At 41.9% G+C, this 13,548-nt stretch overlaps 1 protein-coding gene across 1 annotated transcript in view; it reads left to right on the top strand.

Annotated features, from left to right (window-relative positions):
- Nucleotides 1-13,548, top strand: part of NEB (nebulin) — a 179,435-nt gene that overhangs the window by 100,652 nt on the left and 65,235 nt on the right. The window contains exons 78-95 of the mRNA XM_047721711.1: nucleotides 222-326; nucleotides 898-996; nucleotides 1,194-1,295; nucleotides 1,435-1,542; nucleotides 1,968-2,279; nucleotides 4,038-4,142; nucleotides 4,247-4,351; nucleotides 4,725-4,832; nucleotides 5,627-5,734; nucleotides 5,831-5,944; nucleotides 6,360-6,557; nucleotides 6,935-7,039; nucleotides 7,743-7,847; nucleotides 7,945-8,049; nucleotides 10,481-10,588; nucleotides 12,127-12,240; nucleotides 12,546-12,743; nucleotides 13,055-13,159. Of these exons, the coding sequence (XP_047577667.1) occupies nucleotides 222-326; nucleotides 898-996; nucleotides 1,194-1,295; nucleotides 1,435-1,542; nucleotides 1,968-2,279; nucleotides 4,038-4,142; nucleotides 4,247-4,351; nucleotides 4,725-4,832; nucleotides 5,627-5,734; nucleotides 5,831-5,944; nucleotides 6,360-6,557; nucleotides 6,935-7,039; nucleotides 7,743-7,847; nucleotides 7,945-8,049; nucleotides 10,481-10,588; nucleotides 12,127-12,240; nucleotides 12,546-12,743; nucleotides 13,055-13,159 (2,304 nt within the window). The remainder of the gene's footprint in view (nucleotides 1-221; nucleotides 327-897; nucleotides 997-1,193; nucleotides 1,296-1,434; nucleotides 1,543-1,967; nucleotides 2,280-4,037; nucleotides 4,143-4,246; nucleotides 4,352-4,724; nucleotides 4,833-5,626; nucleotides 5,735-5,830; nucleotides 5,945-6,359; nucleotides 6,558-6,934; nucleotides 7,040-7,742; nucleotides 7,848-7,944; nucleotides 8,050-10,480; nucleotides 10,589-12,126; nucleotides 12,241-12,545; nucleotides 12,744-13,054; nucleotides 13,160-13,548) is intronic.

Raw genomic sequence — 13,548 nt, 5'->3', positions numbered from 1 at the left:
GGCAGCAATGGTGGGAGCTGAATTGAGGCTAACCCCCTTCAAATAGAAAATAGATACCCCAGTTTTTCATATCACTTGACCTCCTAATGAATTTACTTATGTTACCTGCCTGGCTGCTTGAGTATGTCATCCTTTTATGTGTTTCTCCATCAAAACAAGGGGTGGAATAAATAGGACCCTATGCCCAGAGTTGCTGAAATCACTCGGCCTTGTCCCCACAGGCTGTCTACAAGGCGGACTTGGAATGGTTACGTGGGATCGGGTGGATGCCAAATGATTCCGTTTCTGTCAATCACGCCAAACATGCCGCGGATATCTTCAGTGAGGTATTCCAAGATTTTACCCTGCCATTCAGGGCGTTTCCTGGGAGGCTGAATTAAAATATACAAACCAAAACTCATTCACTCCCCATCAGCAATTTGGACAGTTGCTTGCAACTGCTGTCATTTAAGCTGGACATACCCTTTCCCAAAACAATCCTCTGCTGTCCCTATCACATCAGGGGACCACATCCATAAGATAATATCCAGTATGCCCAGCTGATGCTTGGAATTGTATAAGTGGAAAACGTCTTTTGTCAGCAATGGTGAAGAAGAAGAAGGGAGAAGCTTGTCCAGTTGAAAGACATGTATGGAGTAACATGATATACAGAATGAATCAGTACATGATTGGTAGCTAAGCAAACCTACTACTTTAAAATCTGTGGGAGATATAAGAAGGCAACTCCATCGTTAAAAAATAAAATGCTAAGGAAAAGACCAAGTTGCCAACAAGGTGCTGTTCAAATATGGCGCTCTACACTTCTAGTAGAGAAAGACCCTTAAATCTAGTGCCTCTTTCTCAGCTCAGACAGGACCAGAAACTGCAACTATCTGAAGGGTATTTTCTTTCCCCTAGAAAAAATACCGCACAAAAATAGAAACTCTCAACTTTACTCCGGTGGATGACAGAGTTGATTACGTGACTGCAAAACAAAGTGGTGAGATCCTCAATGATGTAAGTACACGGCTCTCGTTCTAAAATTGCCCAGTCGTGAAATGTCATTTCCAAAGCTTTCCCACCTACGTTCGCTCAGCATGCGATCATCGTCTACGATACGGGTTGTAATCGTTGGGACGATGCTAACATTTGCTTGGACAGCATTGTGCTTTCTTAACATCAAGTAACTTAAGCCTCTTGCCTCTCATTTCCAGATTAAATACCGGAAAGATTGGAACGATACCAAATCGAAATACACCCTCACAGAAACCCCTTTGCTGCACACTGCCCAGGAGGCAGCCCGGATACTGGACCAGGTAGGGGTTTTAGTCGGATGCCTGGTACTCTGTGTGGGGGCAGAGGACCATAGTGGAACTGTGGGCCAGGGATGCACACGACCAATGTCCCATCCTGACTGCTTCGTGTAAGCCTCTGTTGTGGCTCTCTGTCTTTTAGTATCTCTACAAGGAAGGCTGGGAGAAGCAGAAAGCTACGGGTTACATCTTGCCTCCAGATGCAGTACCGTTTGTTCACGCCCATCACTCTAGTGACGTTCAGAGCGAGGTAATTTACCCGGGTATGAGTGCATGCTGGAGTGTGCCTGGGGCTAGCAGGCCTAGCCGGGCTTGAGGATGGCTGAAATACCTGTTTCCTTCTAGATCTCCCTGTGGGCTTCGGGAGTTTTGTCTTGTTTCGTGGGCTTTCTTTAAGAGCTATCCTTTGAGTGCTTTACTCTTTCTCCTATTCCCTCACTCCCTTAAGATCTCTGAGCTTTCAAATAAGACATAGGCAGAATTAGAAAGCTAATATAGTTTTTCTATTTTTAAATTGATATTTCTTTATATTTATTTATTTTTGTGCTTTTTATTATCTCTTCTCAGGGAGGCAGATGCCAAGAGGCCGAAGGCCTGCATCTGCTGAGGTTTCAAGCCCCTCTTTCCCTTGAGTGCTTGTCAAAACTGATGCAGTCTCTGTTTTTCTCCTACCAGCTGAAATACAAAGCTGAGCATGTAAAACAGAGAGGTCATTATGTTGGTGTTCCGACGATGAGAGATGATCCCAAACTGGTTTGGTTTGAGCATGCAGGCCAGATTCAAAATGACAGACTGTACAAAGAGGACTATCATAAAACAAAGGCCAAGATCAATATACCTGCTGATATGGTGTCGGTGTTGGCTGCCAAGCATGGGCAGGAGCTTGTCAGTGATATTGATTACCGTAATTACCTGCACCAGTGGATATGTCATCCTGACCAAAATGATGTTATCCAGGCAAGGAAGGCCTATGACCTACAGAGCGATGTAAGTGATTTCGTTTCTTAATGATCTAGAAATGTATACTCTGAGCATTATAAGCAACACTCTGGAAGCACCAAGCTTCTAAACTTCAAGACATAAATATTGAGTTTGGTCCCAGAAGAGAATTAAGGCTGGATATGAGGTAGAGAAAGCCCAAGAGCAGGGACTGGCTGGCTGACAGCTTTGCCTACTATGTATGTCTGAATAACCTTCAAAGTCATTGAAAAAAAAATTTTTTTATATCTTTGCCATCAGCAACATCTCACATCTGCCTGGAAAATTATCAGTTGATTTAAAATAATGGTAATTGGCTTGGGGTGAGAATGGAGAGTGAGTGGGGATTTTAACAATATTAGAGGATAGTGTAGTCGAGGACCCGGGAATGCCTTGTTCTTGCTCGGCCAGGCGTTTTATTCCTTCAGGCATTTATGAAGGACTTGATTGCAAGGAATCAAAGCAAAGGGGAAGCAGAGTACCGACAAACCACATGAGGGCCCAGAATCCCTCACACAGACTTTTGGTAAAGGCATCTAGGGTAGAGGGCACATGACGTAGGCCATCTTGCAGTGAAGCTCGAGTCAAGGCCTGTAGCTGCCGCCAGCCATTGGTAAGGAACAGAAACACAGTGCATCGACATGATGCTCAGGTGCCCCCAGGAGCTAACCCTGCTGGGTCTTCTCATTACCAAGTGGGAGCAGGAAATCAAGGACTGCCTGCAGCACAGACGCTGTGTTTGAACATCCCACCTCACTGTTGCTGCGGCAGAAGAACTGTTGTGGACCTTTAATCAGATTAGCAGCTCCACTGCTGGTGAGGGCTGGCCTGAGAGAAAGGAGGCACTAGGTGGGGGAGGGGAGAGCTAGGCTTGGCAGGAGGGATGTGTCCCCCTGCTCTACAACACATGTGCATTTAGTCATGTCATTTTCTTTATATAGTCTGAATGTCCTGCATATTTCTAAGTAATTAAATATAAGTCCACCTAAAATTATACCCTCCTTGGTAAAACCTTTTCTTAGGCTCACTGGTGAAAACAATGGCTCCCTGCCCATAACTCCCACAGCTCTGGGGTGTTCTAGCTCTTACACTCTCCCCTCATAAAGGACTTCTGTTTACACTAGACTCCTTTATACTTAGCCCTCAAATCACCTAGCACACTACCTCGCTCATAATTACAGGCTCAGGAAATATTTTTCAGGGGGCGCCGGTGTGGTCGGTGGGTTAATTATTAAGCCTCTGCCTTCTGCTCAGGTTGTGATCCCAGGGTCCTGGGATCAAGCCCCGCATCGGGCTCTCTGCTGAGCTTCTCCCGCTCCCTCTGCCTGTCACCCTGCCTGATTGTACCCTCTATCTCTCTGTCAAATAAATAAATAACTAAAATCTTAAAAAAATATATTTTTCAGGTGAACAGGTGAAATCATGACTGAATCAATGAGGCAAGAGTTACTAAAGAGGGGCGCCTGGGTGGCTCAGTGGGTTAAAGCCTCTGCCTTCGGCTCAGGTCATGATCCCAGGGTCCTGGGATCAAGCCCCAGTTCTGGCTCTCTAATCAGCAGGGAGCCTGCTTCCTCCTCTCTCTCTGCCTGCCTCTCTGCCTACTTGTGATCTCTGTCTGTCAAATAAATAAATAAAATCTTTAAAAAAAAAAAAGAGTTGCTAGAGAGAAACCCTTAAAATGCTCCTGAAAAAGTTGCTTCTAATCTACTATCTGTAACCCTGTGTCAGTCATTTATATCGGCATTGTATCTCTCTTCCTACTCTCAGAATGTCTACAAAGCTGACCTGGAGTGGCTCCGTGGCATTGGCTGGATACCCTTGGATTCTGTGGACTATGTGAGGGTTACGAAGAACCAGGAAATGGTGAACCAGGTACACAAAGCCTGTTCTCACCTAGAGCCTGGCCCCCTTGCCTACTGTGTGGGGGCAGGTACACAGTGGAAGGAGACCAGTCTTAATCATCTTTTTCCTTACAGATAAAATATAAGAAAGATGCTCTTGACAACTATCCTAACTTTACAAGTGTGGTGGACCCACCAGCGGTTGTTTTGGCTAAGATTAACTCAGTCAATCAAAGTGATGTAAGTTTGTTTTATGTATAATGATGTGCATGGACTGGGGAGTTAGTGGTCTGTCATTGATTACATTTGCTTACCTCCAGATAACTGCTTGTAAAAAAAAAATGGACAATGGGGTGGGAAGCTATGAGATTGTCTTTGGTGGGAATGTCTTAAAAGTCACTAATAGGAGGCATACTGTACTCACTTACAGAAAATATCTATATTCTTGTCCAGATTATTAGGTAAAATGAACTGAAATCCAACCAGTTCCTTAGTTTTTAATCTCTAAATGTAGACTGATTATTATCTTGCTAGGTAGAAACTACGAAACTTTAAATATACATTTATATTAACCAGAGGTTTTGTTTGGTTTTGTCTTATTTTCTCTCCTTAGATAAAATATAAAGAAACATTTAATAAAAGAATAAAGGGCAAGTATACATTTTCTCCAGATACGCCATATATCACCCACTCCAAAGACATGGGAAAGCTCTATAGTACTGTAAGTTTTATTTTATGTGATTTACAACTCCGTTCTTAATTTTAAGCTCTTGTCACTATTCATATCTTTGGCTGATTTTGTGAACAACTGAATTTATAAGATTATTATATTTAGTCTTGTTTATTAGAAATAAATTTGTCTTGTGTATTAGAAATAGCATTTATTCAGGTGGTATTTTTTTGAGCTCCTGTGATGTGCCAGGCACTGTAGGAAGCACCAAGGTGCTAAAGCTTAATAAGACAAGCCTGTCAGGAGCCCATGTAAATGAGAGGGACAGACATTCAAGTAAATAGGTAATAATGTATCAGGAGCTATAGCAGCTCTAGGCGCAGGTAGTACTGAGCACCTGCCAACAGGGAAAAGAGAGGAAAGGCTGGTCTTTCTTTGGCAGTCATGTATAAATATCTCCAACCAACAAATGGAAGACTTGCCCTCCAAATTTTAATTCATCTAAGTCAAAGGATGATGCGTGTGTATATAGCATGTGTATATGTGTATGCCCAATGGAAAACAATCTTTGGTGATTCCCTATGTGAACATTTATTTTCACTTTTATTAGAACTATAAATATCATTAGACTTGGTTATAAAATGCCTCAGTGTCTGTAGATTTAATTTGCAGTAAACCAAAAAATTCTGCCATCTTAGTAGGTAGGCACAATAATGGCTCTAATAAAGGTATAAGCTTTGCCTTTCAACATAAGTATTTTGTTGTGGTTTTACCATTTTCTTTTTAGCAATATCTGAAGGAAGTTGACCACAAACTTTTGTTGACAACATATTTCTTTATTCCAGATACTGTATAAAGGGGCATGGGAAGGAACCAAGGCCTACGGATATACCTTGGATGAACGTTACATTCCTATTGTTGGAGCCAAGCATGCTGACTACGTGAACAGTGAGGTCAGTAGCACTTTCTCCTCTCGTGGGTGTAAGAGTCTTCATTGGGGAGCTGGTTAGAAAATCCCAGTGATTCTCAATGCTGTACCTACTTCACAGCTTAAATACAAAGAGACCTATGAGAAGCAGAAGGGCCACTACCTGGCTGGAAAAGAAATCAGTGAGTTCCCTGGTGTGGTTCACTGTCTGGATTTCCAAAAGATGAGGAGTGTGGTAAGCAAAGCTCATTTTCATAGAGGATTTGTCCCTTATATGTACTGTTAGTCTGCATGTTTGTAACATGTTCTTTAGCTGAGAGAGGCATGACTCCTTCTTGAGATTTATCCCCACGCCTGCAAGTTAGCCTTGTGTACCTTTGCTAGCCCTGGGCTTCCTCCCTTCCCCTTCCTCCTCTACTAACCCACAGTGAGGTATCTATGTTTGGAAAAAGGAGAAAGCAACGAGGTAACTATTTACCCCTGTGTCATGAAAGGATGGGACATTGAAAAAGAAGAACATATTCAAGTATCTTTGTTTACTCTATAGGTACTGATCTATACTAGAGCTAGGACTCAAAAAGAGATCAATCTGTATAATTAACATGTGAATCCCTTTCTTCTTTTTGTCTTTAAAAACTATAACTCTTTAGTTGAACTACAGAAGAGATTACGAGGACACCAAAGCCAATGTTCACATCCCCATTGATATGATGAATCACGTACTGGCTAAACACTGCCAGTACATCCTCAGTGACCTGGAATACCAACACTTCTTCCATCAGTGGACGTCTCTCCCAGAAGAACCCAACGTTATACGGGCTCGCAATGCTCAGGAAATCTTGAGTGATGTATGATGTCCTTTCTGCAGCTTGACTTAGTTACAGGCTTCATTCGACCGTGCCCTCCATGCTCCATTCGTCCCCATATTCATAAATTTTGCTGCTTTTTAGAACAGTGACATGAGTAACCGCTTTTTGGTGTAAGAAGACCTTACACCAATGACCCCTATGTTAAATATTTAGCTTGTTTTCACACAGGCATACACTTAGCTATTCCTCTCCTCCTAAGCTTCTTTAGGTCAGGGCATTACAGGCCTCCAGCTGTTGAGAGGCCTACCCTATGACCACTAAGCACTGAGCACAGCCAACAGCTGATAGGAAATTATCAAAATGCCCAGTTATAAATTCAGTAGTCCCTGTCACCTTTTATTCCTTCTTTCATGCAGAATGTGTATAAGGATGACTTGAATTGGCTGAAAGGCATTGGATGCTACGTTTGGGATACACCTCAGATCCTCCATGCCAAGAAAGCATATGACCTCCAGAGTCAGGTGAGCTCTTTCTGGAAGGACTGGCTCCCTATGGATATGTGGAATCCATGGTGCTCTCTTTGGGGTGACAGCCAGGCCAGTCCTGTGCCAGGCAGGAAAAGCTGCAGGATCCAAGGTGACCGAAGGCCCCCTGCCCAATAAAACCTCTCCTGGTGACCTGCTCTGGCATTGGACCCTCTCAGTTTCAGTCTATCCTGGGGTTGAAGCATTTGATGTCTCTAACAGAAAGTTTCCTGAGAGGTGTTTTCATAGTGAACCACTCTCAAGCAGCTATGCTAAAGTTGATAAGGTTAACTTGCAGGGAGTAAAATGCAAATGCACACGCTTGGACCTCAGGTAGATAAGTTCTGAAGTAAAAACTAGGTATTTGGAAAATTTCCCGACATGTGGTTGGGCTCTGACAGGACAGATTAGCGGAACACTGAGCCTGCGGGACCGCAGTCAGGGATGGGGTGCGTGCATGGAAAAGACAACAAAATGAAGACGAGGACCTGACAAAGAGCCAGCCCCCACTGTTGGTCGAGACAAAGTATTCATTTTGACAATCATCCAGAGTCAGCAGGAATATAGAATGACAGCCTCTCTGTTACTATTAAAGCAGGAACCCAGAAGTAAATAAAGGCCCATCTAAGTTGGCACAAACCGCCCAGGCTGACGGCAGGCCTGTATTTTATCATTTCCGGTGACTTGTTTTTCTTTACAGCTGCAATACACGGCAGCAGGGAAAGAAAATCTGCAAAACTACAACCTGGTCACGGACACCCCGCTTTACGTGACTGCTCTTCAAAGTGGCATCAACGCCAGTGAGGTGCGTCTTCCTCATACTGTTCTTCCAGGGTGAGCCCTTGTTAGCTCTACGCACTTGCGAAGAGCAGTAAAGAATAACCCATCTTTTGTGTGTGTAGGTGAAATATAAAGAAAATTACCATCAGATTAAGGACAAATACACGACCGTTCTAGAAACAGTGGATTACGACAGAACCAAGAACCTGAAGAGTCTTTATAGCAGCGTGAGTTCCTGTTTTCATCTTCGTCTTTATTCTCCTTCCAAGACGATAAGGGAATAGTTGGGATAGGCACCTTAACTGCAAAGGTTTTTCCAGTTTTTTCAGGAAGCTTCAGATTTCTCCTTTATCCCACCAGTAGTCCTACTCCCAATTCAGCCAGCCCAAGTGGAGTATTGCACCCTCTCGAGCAGTGGAACAAATTCAGTTGCTGTTCCCTTACTGCAGGCGGGTAGGGTTGAAGCTATGCTACACTGACCCTGAGCTCGTCCTTCCCTGGCTTTGCCAGGGGCCACTGGCTTAAGCCTACAAAGACACTCTTTTTTTTTCCTCCTCTCAATTGGTTAATTCTACAAACATTTTTCAAACTTCATTTTGAAATCATTTTAGATTTACAGAAAAGTTGCAAAAATAGTAGAGAATTCCAGCAATTCTCTACTAGAATTCTCTATAATGCAATGATCAAAACTAAGAAAAGCCCCTATGGCTTTTTTTTTTTTTTAAGATTTTATTTAGGGGCATCTGTGTGGCTCCCTAGGTTAAGCGCAGGCTCCCTGCTCAGTGGGGAGTCTGCTTCCCCCTCAACCTGCCACTCCCCCTGCTTGTGCTCTATCTCTCTGTCAAATAAGTAAATATTTTTAAAAAGATTTTATATGAGAGAGAGAATGAGACAGCATCTGTGGGAGGAGGGGCAAAGGAAGAGGAAGAAGTAGACTTACAGCTGAGCAGGGACCCCATCCTCCTCCTCAGGGCTCATTAGGACCTGAGCTGAAGGCAGATGCTGAACCCACTAAGCCATCCAGGCATGCAAAGTACTATGGCTTTTTTTTTTTTTAAGATTTTATTTATTTATTTGACAGAGCGAAACACAGTGTGGGGGAAGAGAGAGAGAGAGGGAGAACACAAGTAGGGGAAGTGGGGGAGGGAGAAGTAGTCTTCCCACCAAGCAGGGAGCCCGGTGCGGGCCTCGATCCATGAACGTGGGATCATGACCCTGGAATCATGACCTGAGGCAAAGGCAGATGCTTAACAACTGAGCCACCAAGGTGGCTCTGGCTTTTAACGAATGCAAAGAGTCGTGTATTCACCATCACAATGAAGATACTGAAAACCTCTCTATCACCTCAAAATTTGCCTCTTGCTTCCCTTCTCTCCCTAGACATCTATAGAGATATTGTATGCACCAGTTAAAACAACAAACAAACAGGGGCGCCTGGGTGGCTCAGTGGGTTAAAGCCTCTGCCTTCGGCTCAGGTTGATCCCAGGGTTCCGGGATCGAGCCCTGCATCGGGCTCTCTGCTCCACAGGGAGCCTGCTTCCTCCCTTCTCTCTCTGCCTGCCTCTCTGCCTACTTGTGATCTCTGTCTGTCAAATAAATAAATAAGATATTAAAACAAACAAACAAACACAACTTTTATTTATTTTTTTTTTTTTTTTTTTTTTTTTTTTTTTTTTTTTTAAAGATTTTATTTATTTATTTGACAGAGAGAAATCACAAGTAAGCAGAGAGGCAGGCAGAGAGAGAGGAGGAAGCAGGCTCCCTGCTGAGCAGAAAGCCCGATGCGGGGCTCGAACCCAGGACCTGGGATCATGACCTGAGCCGAAGGCAGCGGCTTAACCCACTGAGCCACCCAGGCGCCCCCAAACACAACTTTTAAAAACCTTTTCCAGAATGTCATGTAAATGAAATTACGAAGGATGTAGCTATCAGGTCTGGCTCTCTTAGCAAAATGCATGTATGCACTACACACATTGCCGTATAAACCAGTAGTTTATTGTTCTTATTGCAGAATAATATTCCACTGCATGAATGTACCACAATTGTTGATCCATTCACAGTCAAAGGACATCTGAGTTGTTTCTAGTTTTTGACAATTATGAATAGAGCTGCTATATACATTTGAGTATAGGTTTTTGTGTATATGTAAGTTTTCATTTCTCTTGAGTAAATAAATACCTAGGAGTGAAAATATTTTTTGAGCTCCCACTAGCTACAAAAAACTAGGAAAGGATAAATAGATCTTAAGTTAGTGGTTTTCATCCTTCAGAATTTCCTAGACTTACGGGAAATGAATCAAAAACTTTGTTTTAATTTATGTACAGTAAAAGTCACTCTCTGTGGTATATGGTACTATGGCTTTACAAATACATAGTCATGTAGTCACCCCAGTGGTCAAGATATAGAAAAGTTCTTTATCACCCCATGATAACTGCCAAACTGTGATAAGTACTATGGTAGAGAACAAAATAACAGAGTGTGAAATTACGGTCATGGCATTAAACCGGTTATTCACTGAGGGGTACTTGGATCCTACTGAGTATGAAGATCATGGGGTGTTAAGGAGTGTCTGAAAAAGGTAGTTACAGGAAAGATACCCTCACGAGCCAACCAGAATGCATTTTTCTGTATTCACAAGATAATTTTTAACCCCTACAGAACCTGTACAAGGAGGCTTGGGATAGAGTGAAAGCCACCAGCTACATCTTGCCTACCAGCACCATGTCCCTGACACATGCCAAGAACCAGAAGCACCTGGCCAGCAATGTAAGTCAAGTGCAAAGGTGATAACCTCCTCCCCACCCTCTGCCTTCCCCAGTTCTCTGCTCCTAGTATCTTTCTGGCTAATTCACGTGTTATATATATTATATGTTTATATATATTATAAAAGAAAATATTAAATTACATGAGGTATTTAGATAAAATATTAAGTTGTAGGAACTTTAACCCTTTAGGCCTAAAATATTAAGTAAAGCCTTTAATTGTAAAATTCCCTATAACTTTCATTGCAGTCCTAATACAGTTCCCTTTCAGAAAGATAACCTCTTTTAGAGACTTTTACCTCTTAATTGTGAATTAATTCACTATTGTGAATTAATTGTGAATTTTACATAGCACTGTAGATCTTTTTCTACCAAGACCCACAGTGAGAAATTTGTTTTATGTTGTGAGTTCACGGACAGCTGAAGTTTACGTGAATTCCTTCTGACAGTGTTTTATAGAAGACTATGTACTGCTACCTAATGGCAATACAGCCTATCATTTCAATTCTGTTCTATTCATTTGAAAGCTAGTGATTCAATAACTTGATTTCACTACCTCCTAATGGGCCTAGAGATGCATATTTAGGAAAAGACTTTGTTAGACAATATATGGAATTAATTTAATTTTTGTTTAAAATATATGGAATTAATTTAATTTCTACCTGGAGGAAAAACTAATATATGTGATTTTGCCCAGACCCAAGTCTGTTTGGAGGACTGCAAACAGACTAGCCCAAAGGAACAAATTTCACTTGGAAAAAAGTTTTGTATATAGAATTCAGAAAGCTCATCAGAGATTTTCTCCTTTATTCATGAAAAAAACTATAGAAGCAGTATTTTCAGCAACTTGTTTTTGAAACAGGATGGGGCATAATTCTTGAAAAGAATTTCAACAGTGTTTTTTTTTCTTTTAAAAAGTGCCTTTGAATACTATCTTCTTTATAATTGAGGAAAGGTTTAGTTGTAAGGAGCACGTGAACTAATATTCTAGGAAATTCTGTTGGGAATTTTGGTTGGTTTCCAGTTAGCAAAGAGCTTCACTGCAATTCTGACACAAATACTCCCATCTTCCTTTTTTTTTCCTTAACTAAGATGTGGGCCTCTGAGTAATGAGGATTTTTCTTTTGTCATGTGCTAGGAGTTTGGATTTTAGTCTTTCTAAGAAGCTTCTCTCCTAATTCATAAAATCCTGGAGCATTAATTCATAGGCAATATGGCTTAAGAAGCAAAAGTTAGTTTCCCTATAGACATTGGTTACAATGTATTTTTGGAAAACCGTATAAAATCTGAAATTCAAGGACTGTGTCTCTTAAGCATCAGGCTTGTCAGTCACTAAAAACAAAGAAATTCTCGATCACATTTTTCATCTTTTATTCATGGTTAAGAAAAGCAAAATCATTATCATGAAAGAGATTATTTAAAAATTACATAATCTGTAAAATGAGTTAGGTATAGCAGCAATAGTAGTACAAGTATGGGTATAGACATTTTTAAAATAGTAACTAAAAAAACTTTTCCTTCCTTTGTACTTTTTCTCTGTAGATCAAATATCGAGAAGAATATGAGAAGTTCAAAGCTCTTTATACTTTACCAAAAAGTGTTGAGGATGACCCAAATACAGCACGCTGTCTGAGAGTTGGCAAGTTTAACATTGATGTAAGTAATCCCGAAGGCCTTACTTCAAATCAAGGCCGGGTAGTATAGCCATCTGTCATAAATCAGAACATTGCCTAGTCATGCCCATGGCCCTGACTGTGCATATGTGAAGAAGCAAGTGTCATTTCAGCACATGCTGCTTACCCCACCCCTATGAATCTGTAGAAAGTGTCAGAAAATTCCAGGTAACACCTGATGGCTGTAAATCATTTACCCTGACTTCTCCAGGGCATAAGAAAGGCGTTTATTGCCATGATACCTTGCACAATTCCCTGTGTAATTGGCATGTTATTTTATCTTCACAGCGCCTCTACAGATCAGTTTATGAAAAGAACAAGATGAAAATCCACACTGTGCCTGACATGGTTGAGATGGTTACTGCTAAGGATTCTCAGAAGAAAGTCAGTGAGATTGACTACCGCCTCCATCTCCATGAGTGGATTTGCCATCCTGACTTGCAAGTCAACAGCCACGTCAGGAAAGTCACGGATCAGATCAGCGATGTAAGCCTATTGCTCATGAAGGTCCCCCTCCCTCGCCTCGCACAGCCATCCTGAAGGGAAGCAGACTCACTTGTGTCTTCACCTCAGCCTTCTCCCGGGATTGCTTTCCTCTGCACCCATGGGTCTGTCCCTCAAAGCAGGGCTCTGTGGGCCACTGTTTCCCTGGCATCCTCAGCCTCATCACATGATGCCTCTTGATATTCATTCCATAAAGTCATCCTGGATCCAGAGGGTGTCCATATTTTTGGTGTTTAGGTTACTGTCACTTTTTTTTTTTTTCCTGATTCCATCTATCTGCTACAATCCTTTAGATTGTGTACAAGGATGACCTCAACTGGCTAAAAGGCATTGGTTGCTATGTCTGGGACACTCCTGAAATTCTTCACGCCAAACATGCTTATGATCTACGGAACGATGTGAGTTTGCCTGGTTTTTTAGGTTTTCTTTTCCTTTTTTAATATATTTCCTTTTTCTACATAGTCTAGTCAAAGGGAGAGTTACGGACCTTGTCAAAGACCAGTTATGTCTTAAGTGGTGTTGAGGGTGGCCGAGCTGGAGAAAGATGCCAAGGAGCAGAGAACAGCCATTTCTCAGTAATGCGTGTAGCTTTCCTATTAAACAAAGCAGTTAAGCTATCCTATTGTCCTCTCATGGAGAAGGGACCCCTGGCTCTTCTGTCTACATTTGGATTATTTCAGATATATTGAACTCAAAATTCTCATTTTAGGAAAATTCCATTTGTGAGGTGTTTGTGATGCTTATAGACAGGATCTATTTATAAAGAGAGAATATGGGGTGCCTGGGT

The sequence above is a fragment of the Lutra lutra genome, chromosome 3 (assembly GCF_902655055.1).
Source record: "Lutra lutra chromosome 3, mLutLut1.2, whole genome shotgun sequence".
NCBI classification, from domain to species: Eukaryota; Metazoa; Chordata; class Mammalia; order Carnivora; family Mustelidae; genus Lutra; species Lutra lutra.
Note: the sequence above shows the minus strand (reverse complement) of the source record. Positions and strands in the feature narration are given on the sequence as shown.